General features: G+C 50.1%; 1 protein-coding gene across 2 annotated transcripts; it reads right to left on the reverse strand.

The window, feature by feature from the left end:
- Positions 1–715: 715 nt before the first annotated feature.
- On the reverse strand, positions 716–7,045 carry YIPF5 (Yip1 domain family member 5). Of its 2 annotated transcripts, none has more exons than XM_062502237.1 (6): positions 6,993–7,045; positions 6,595–6,701; positions 5,236–5,408; positions 4,210–4,355; positions 2,575–2,756; positions 716–1,770 (listed from the first exon to the last, which is right to left on the reverse strand). In XM_062502237.1, the coding sequence occupies exons 2-6, from the start codon at positions 6,693–6,695 to the stop codon at positions 1,608–1,610; spliced, it is 765 nt and encodes a 254-aa protein (XP_062358221.1). In that variant the 5' UTR covers positions 6,696–6,701; positions 6,993–7,045; the 3' UTR covers positions 716–1,607. The 2 variants fall into 2 exon arrangements, with proteins under 2 accessions (XP_062358221.1, XP_062358220.1); XM_062502236.1 differs by lacking the exon at positions 6,993–7,045 and adding an exon at positions 6,901–6,920.
- Between the last annotated feature and the right edge of the window lie 390 nt (positions 7,046–7,435).

Below are 7,435 nucleotides of genomic sequence, written 5' to 3' on the forward strand. Positions count from 1 at the left end.
AGACATAACACTGGTTTTTATCAAGTCCTCCAAGAAGTCAAGTGTTTGACTTCCTCCTCTCATCTGCTTCTCTCTGCTCCCCAGAGACCACTTGGAAATTCAGTTACGAACTGCTAAATGCTGTGCAGAGGAACACAAAATGCTCCTGGAAACTCCTGGATCAACCCTCACTGCTGGAGTAAAACGTGCAGTGTCCTCCACTGCTGACTTTGTGAGCATTTAAATGTAAATAAATCCCTTTTCCTATGGTCTCTCCAAACTCAGCAGCTCTATTGCCAGGGCAACACTGAGTTGTTTTTCCTGTGCACTGAAGTTTGTCCCTACTGTGGTGAAAGAAAACATTATTTATAACGTTTTAAGACCCAGGTAATCACCCTGGAAGGTACCTATGGAATCACTGCAAAGGTTTAAGAACTTCCCTCTGGAATGTGCAGGATAAGCTGAATTAACTGTTCCCAAAGTACAGTATTAGAGTATTAGAACCTGACTTGTTCAAGCAGCTGAGGGAGCTCTTCTATGTCCTAGAACTGTGGTTAATTAAGCTCATTGGCAATCAATGCCATTGATCTGCACAGACACAGGACTGGGGCTCCCTCCTGCTCTTTACTCACTGAAGTAAACACCAAACCCACCCAATTAATTCAATTTTAAATGTGATTTTGCTTCAACATCAAAATTTCTATTTTAGTAAGTGAACATCAAAAATAAAGATTAGGAAAATCAAACACCTTTTTTCAAAATTTAAGGAAAATTTAATCAATATGCTTTAAATTACTTTACAATAACTACAATACTGACAAGCATAATGTTTTCCAAATGGTGTTTTCCTTGGAAGTACTGTGAGAGAGATTCCTCTTCATCCAGCAGAATGTGCACCACGAGGGAAGGAACCTCTGCCCACGTCCTTCAGAAAGCCCAGTTAACATAAAGCTACAGACACCCCAATGTGGTCATGTTTCAAGTGTGACAGAATTACAGATCCCTTTCACTTCTAAGCATCTCTTTTCTACTTCATAATTTAAGTATCTTAAATCCTGAAATACTCTCACAAGAAATGAAGAAATAATTGAGACCGGAGAGCTTAGGAGGATATTTGTTAAAATACAGGAAATACTCTAATTACTTTTGTTCATTTGTGCATTTTTGGTGAGAGGGGTCAGGAAACAGGTTCCTCTTTCCTGCAGATTTATCCAGTCCCCCAAATCCACAGCAGCTCTTTTAACTGTTTTGGATAAAAATCTACCAATTTATAACTGCAACCCTTCGCCCTCCCCTACAAAACAAACCAAAACAAAATGAACAAAAATCACAACCCTCAAATAAACAACTGAAAGTTACTTTTTCTAAAGATCTAGGAACGGGAAAGAAATCACAGGAACTTGATAAGCATGAACACGAATTAAAGCTCTGGACTCCCCAGGTCACTGAAAATAGTATTCAAAGTCCTAAAAAAGTGAACACGAGACATTTTCCATTGTTCCAGGTGATTCAAACAGGTCTAAGTTTCATGATAGCAACACGAGACAGTTGTTTGCAGCTGTTTCTGGTCCTAGTCCATGTTCCAAGCTGGGGTTTTCCTTCTGGCCCCTGGAGTCCCCAGAGTCTGTTCAGAAGATGGAGATGAGGGCGAAGACTCCGTACAACAACGCGCAGGGATAGGCTACGAGCAGCTGCTGGCCCTCCATGGCTAAGGCAGAGATAAAGATCTTGGAAGCAGAAAAGCTGCACCAGCCAATAATTCCAGCCGTGAGAATAATCCCCATCACCCCCCTGGAAAGGCAGAAAGAAGAGAATTCCTGTGAGCCCTGTGTACATCCACCTGTAGGAGTCACACCTGGAGTTATCCAACAGCTTGTGCAGGGTCTGGGATGAATTTCAGCGTTTGGCATTAAATGAAATAGTCCCACTAAAAGCACTGGAACAGGTGCCCAGAGCAGCTGTGGCTGCCCCTGGATCCCTGGCAGTGCCCAAGGCCAGGCTGAACATTGGGGCTTGGGGTACCCTGGGACAGTGGAAGGTGTCCCTTCCCTGCCCTGGGACTGGGTGAGCTTTTCCAACCCAAACCATCCTAGGATTCTGGAATTTGAGAATAATATCAGTCAATTATGACAGTAGAAAGCCCCCTCAAAATTAACTCTGTGCATATGAAATTACAAAGCAGAGAGAAAAAGAACTGTGCCAAGCTGTTTCTTTTCAGTCCATAAATTCACAGAGCCAAGATGAATCATTCTCATTTCCTTGTATTTCTAAAATCCCAATTTGCATCTTCAATAATAATTAATTACTTTCAGAGTTTACAGGTGCTGAGACCTGTCAGATTCAGATCTGGCTGAAAACAAACCTGAGACTGCTCTTGGAGTCTACGTACTCAAAAGCTGTTAATTGACTTACAAGTAAAGCCAGGACTCACCCCATTTTCCCCCAGTAAATACATGAAGCCATTGATAATTAATTCTTGCTCTTACTGAAGATTCCTGTCATATTCAAATTACATCCAGCTCCAGCACTGAACATGGGATTTGCCTCCCCAGGTCAGGAGGAATCCGCACCCCAGGGGGAACTGGCAGCACTTACTGCAGTGAGAAGACGATGGCAGAGGAGGAGAGCAGGATCATGGGCAGCAGGCAGTAGCCCAGCACACTGGCCACGCAGCCAAAGGACACCCCGGTGATGCTCATCAGGTTCAGCAGGCAGAACATGCCCAGGCAGCCGATGGCGCTGATGCCGTACACGTACCCAAACTGGATCTTGCCAGCCTGCAGGGGCACGGGATGGTCAGGATGGGACCAGCACAGGGATGGAAACAGCACAGGGACAGGGGGCAGGATGGGACCAGCACAGGGATGGAAACAGCACAGGGATGGAAACAGCACAGGGACGGGGGGCAGGATGGGACCAGCACAGGGATGGAAACAGCACAGGGACGGGGGGCAGGATGGGATCAGCACAGGGATGGGGGCCGGGATGGATCCAGCAGAGGGAACAGATTCACCCACCCTGGCACACAGCAGGGGTGGACACAGGCATTGTCCCCCAGCTCCCTCACTCCCACCTCACAGGGAGTGTTTTCCCCCCAAGAATCCCAGGGCACCTCATGCTCCAGGAGCCTGGAATTCCTCCTGACTCTGTGGACTGTAATGAACAAGTTCTGATCTGACTGCTCTCTGATCTCAGCCCAGGAACTTGTTAGGGTTTAATCAAGGACTTCTCATGCTGATTGGTTACTTGCAATAATGATCTTTACAAAACTGGCGTGTAAAGACAACAAAACTCTAATTCAGGAACTTCTTGACAAACCCAGAGCTAAAGTCCTTTAATTTGTGGTAGAATGCACAATGTTATGGCACAAGCAAGATTACTTTAAAAATCCCAGGAACAGCTGAGGCTGAGCTGCTGTCCCCCTACAACAATTTCCAAAGTGGATGTGCTCAGACCCAGCTTTCCTCCTTCCCAAGCAGCACAGGAAACAATCATGCTGCGACCTCTGTGCTCACTTCCTTTGACAACATTCCATGGATTTTTTTAAAAAGCACACAGGAGAAATAAATTTTTAGGAAAAGAAAATTCAAATGTATCTATTATAAAGATATTCATTAATTTGACTGGCCTACTTTCCATAAATAAAAGTTACGTATTAAAGTAGGCTTGAAGTCCCCTTGGTACCACAGCGTGTTTTAACTGTCACAGCGACGTGAAATTTGAGGCAGAAATGAAAAGCAGTGCCTGAAGCATTTAAAGCTAAAACAGATTAAAAGCCCTGAAGCTTTCAATGCCAAGAACACTGTTTGCTGTCATCTCATCATTGACACTCACGAGTCATTAAAGCACAGTGTTATTCCAATGACGCTCAGTTAGAAAAACTGACCTGGCTGCAGCAGTGCCAGGCCCGCGGAGCAATACAAACTGTGTGGAAGCAGGTTTGCTCCACAGTGAGCTGGCACTGAAATCCCACCTGATGTGTCACAGCCCATCCATCCCACCAGTGTGAGAGCCTCTTCCATTCACACACCAATTTCTGCCCTGTGCAGGGTCAGGCCTGGACTCTGATGATCCCTGGGGGTCCCTTGTCACTCAGGACACTCCATGAGAAGGATGAGCTGTCCTGGCCTCCATGGCCAGAGCTCCAGTGACCCTGCAGGTGGTGCAGCCCCTCCCACAGCGTGCCCAGCCCAGCCCAGCATGCCCAGCAGCCCCATGGCAGTGCCTCACCAGCAGCAGGGTGGCCCCAAAGGCCAGGCAGAACACCATGGGCCCGGCCAGGTCTGTCTCGTTCATGATGTTGCCATCAGCCACCTTCAGGGGGTGCAGCACTGTTAGTGTTTTCTGCCAGATGTGGTCGAAATTGATCCCCAATTCTGCAAGTGAACAGAATGTGGATTTCATTCCCTCCCTTCCTGGCTGCCCTACTTGCTCCATTCTTTGTCTTCCCTGCTTCTCCACTTCCCATCTCCCACAGATCTGTCATGAGCACCAGGGAATTGAGGCCCCCTCCTCTTTCCTCCTGCTGCCTCCACACATTCCAGGTGCTGGGAAGGGCCCAGGTGGTTTCTGAAGGACAAAGGAAGACCCCAAGCACAGAGTTCTGGGTTCACAGAGGTCCATTCAGCCCAGTTCTCTGATCCTGTTTGATTGATGTAAATAAAGTAACATTTTAAATTAAAAAGCACAGGGGGTGGAAGGTATCATGCCTGGGGACAGGTGACAGATGCCCATCTCTCCACCCAGTAACATTGAGGGTTTATTCAGTTATTTGGAACTGAAAAATAAGAGAAGTAAGCTGGAAACTGATCCCAGCAAGCCAGACTTAGCTGAATATCCAGCCTGGCACTCTGCACAGGGTGTACACCACGCAGGCATTTCTGCAGTGTTTAGCATTCCTTGTTAGCAATGAAACATTCCCCTTCTAACCAAGAATCAACTCAAAGGACCTGCAGCCACTTATTTTACAAAGTGGGCAGTAACAATTATTATTTGCAGCAAGAGGAATATTAAGTGTTTTGTCACAAAGTCGGGTCTCCCAGTGAACTGATCTAATCTGCCACAGAGCAACTGGTGTGAAGCAAAAAAGCACAAATTTCCAACTGCAGAAGAGTAAGGATTTCACACACCAAAACACAGGTTAAAAAACACATCAATGAGAATTTCAAACACTCCCAGCAGCAGGGAATCCACACTGCTACCAACTGATCCCCAAACTAGGAAGAGTTCTGGATTTAGGCCACAGCAAAGTTGTACCTTCTAATAGCGGAGGCTCATCCTCAAAGTTGCTTCCATAAAAAGACTGTGCTGAGGCTGGAGTGTAGCTCTGTGTGGGCTGGTAGATCTGCCCCGTGTAGGGCTGTTGCTGCTGCATCATGTCATGGGGCACAAAGCCAGCCTGCTGGGAGTACTCGTAGCCTCCATAGTGCCTGCAAAGCACAACCCCACGTTAGGGCACACCCAGAGCTGCTGCTGAAACACCTCCTGCAAGGCAAAGCTGGTTCCAGACAGTACATCACAGCAAACCCTTCCTTCTGTCCTAAAAAGTCTCATCACACGGTCCCACAGATCCTCCACAAAAAACCCCAGTCAAAGCCACCCTCTGCCCTAAACAAACTCTTCAGGTATTCTTGCCACTGATCTATCCCAAGTCTAACCACAGAGATTTCCATAAACATTTCCAAAATCTTTAACTACAGAAACAGAAGGAAAATGCAGAACTCATCGTGTTAGCAGAGTCCAGCCCCAGCACAGCCCCATGACCCTCTTCAGGTCACAAATGGCACTGACCTGCTCCATCCACCTCAGGGATCACACAGAGGGACAAAAGCCCTCAGCCCGGGGCTGGATGTTCACACAGAGCTGCCAGGATCCCCTCTAGCCCAGGAACACCCACCACACCTCCCTGCTGCAGCATGGGAGTCACCAGGACATTGCAGGCTCATTTATTACTAATTAGGTGATACTAATTTCTAATTCCCAAGTGAGTGACTGGAGACGCAGCTGCAGAAGAATAGTATTTCTTCTCCCAAGGACATGCAGATCACTCATATAATTAAAATTATTCATATAACTTGTCTTTCAATCTTTTAACACTTGCTCTGAAATCTACCAGGCAGAGAATTCAACACAAAATGCCTTCAGATCTCCATGTACAGACAGTGAGTTCAACTCTCCATCAAACAGAGCAACCGGGGCTCATTTCCAGGAACCAGCAGCTGGCTGAAGTGCCAAACCTTTCTTTAAGACATAGACTACCCCACAAGTATCCTAAGGAAGCCCAGAGGAGAGCTAGAGAGGGATATTAGACATGGGTCTGGAGTGCCAGCACACAGGGAATGGCTTCCCACAGCCAGAGGGCAGGGATGGATGGGATTTTGGGCAGGAATTGTTCCCCGGGAGGGTGGGCAGGCCCTGGCACAGGGTGCCCAGAGCAGCTGTGGCTGCCCCTGGATCCCTGGCAGTGCCCAAGGCCAGGTTGGACATTGGGGCTGGAGCAGCCTGGGACAGTGGGAGGTGTCCCTGCCATGGCAGGGGTGGCACTGGGTAAGATTTGGGGTGTCCCCCTAGCCAAGCCCCGGGACGCCGTGCACCCGGGCAGGCCACACGAGTTACTTGCTGTACGGCCGCCCGCTGTAGTCGTAGGGCTGCGCCTGGTCCTCGATGCTGTAACTGGTCTGGAAGAACTCGGTGTTGAAGCTGTCGAACCCGGACATCGCCCCCTGTGCAAGAGAACAGCAAGCCGGGTCCCGACCGCTCCCGAAGCGGCGCCGCGCGGCTCTGCCCGCTGCCCCTGCGGCCGCTCGGCCCCGCCGCGGCCCCGGCACCTCGCGCTGCGCCGGCGGCCCGGCCGCCGCTCCGCCCCGTTCCCCGAGCCCCGGGACGTGTCTGCTCCGCTCCCTCCCCAGGCCCCGGCCCCACCTGCGGCCCCGGCCCGTCCCGCTCCCTCCCCAGGCCCCGGCCCCACCTGCGGCCCCGGCCCGTCCCGCTCCCTCCCCAGGCCCCGGCCCCACCTGCGGCCCCGGCCCGTCCCGCTCCCGCCGCCGCGGCCCCTGCGACGTGTCACGGCCGCGCCTCCACTTCCGGGACAGCGCGCGCCGCTGCGCGCATGCGCGGGACGGGACAGGACGGGACAGCCCCGGCCCCTCCCTCAGCCGTCCCTCAGTCCCGTCCCTGTTTCCCTCTCTCAGGCCTCTTTCAGCCCCATCTCTCCCTCTCTCAGCCCTCTTTCAGCCCCATCTCTCCTTCAGTCCTGTCCCTCCCTCAGACCAGGTTTAGCCGCCTGGGGTCGGTGTGGCTCCGGTGCAGCCCCTTCACTCTCTTTCATATGTCTACAAATAAATATTTTCCCGTGGCCACACGAAAGCTTTGCTAGAGCTGTGAGTCTTCTTGCCTTTCTTACAGCCCGGCTGTTGGCCCAGCCCTCCCAAACTAGCTGCAGAATTAGCCGGGAACA

Source organism: Cinclus cinclus, chromosome 14, assembly GCF_963662255.1.
Source record: "Cinclus cinclus chromosome 14, bCinCin1.1, whole genome shotgun sequence".
NCBI lineage: Eukaryota > Metazoa > Chordata > Aves > Passeriformes > Cinclidae > Cinclus > Cinclus cinclus.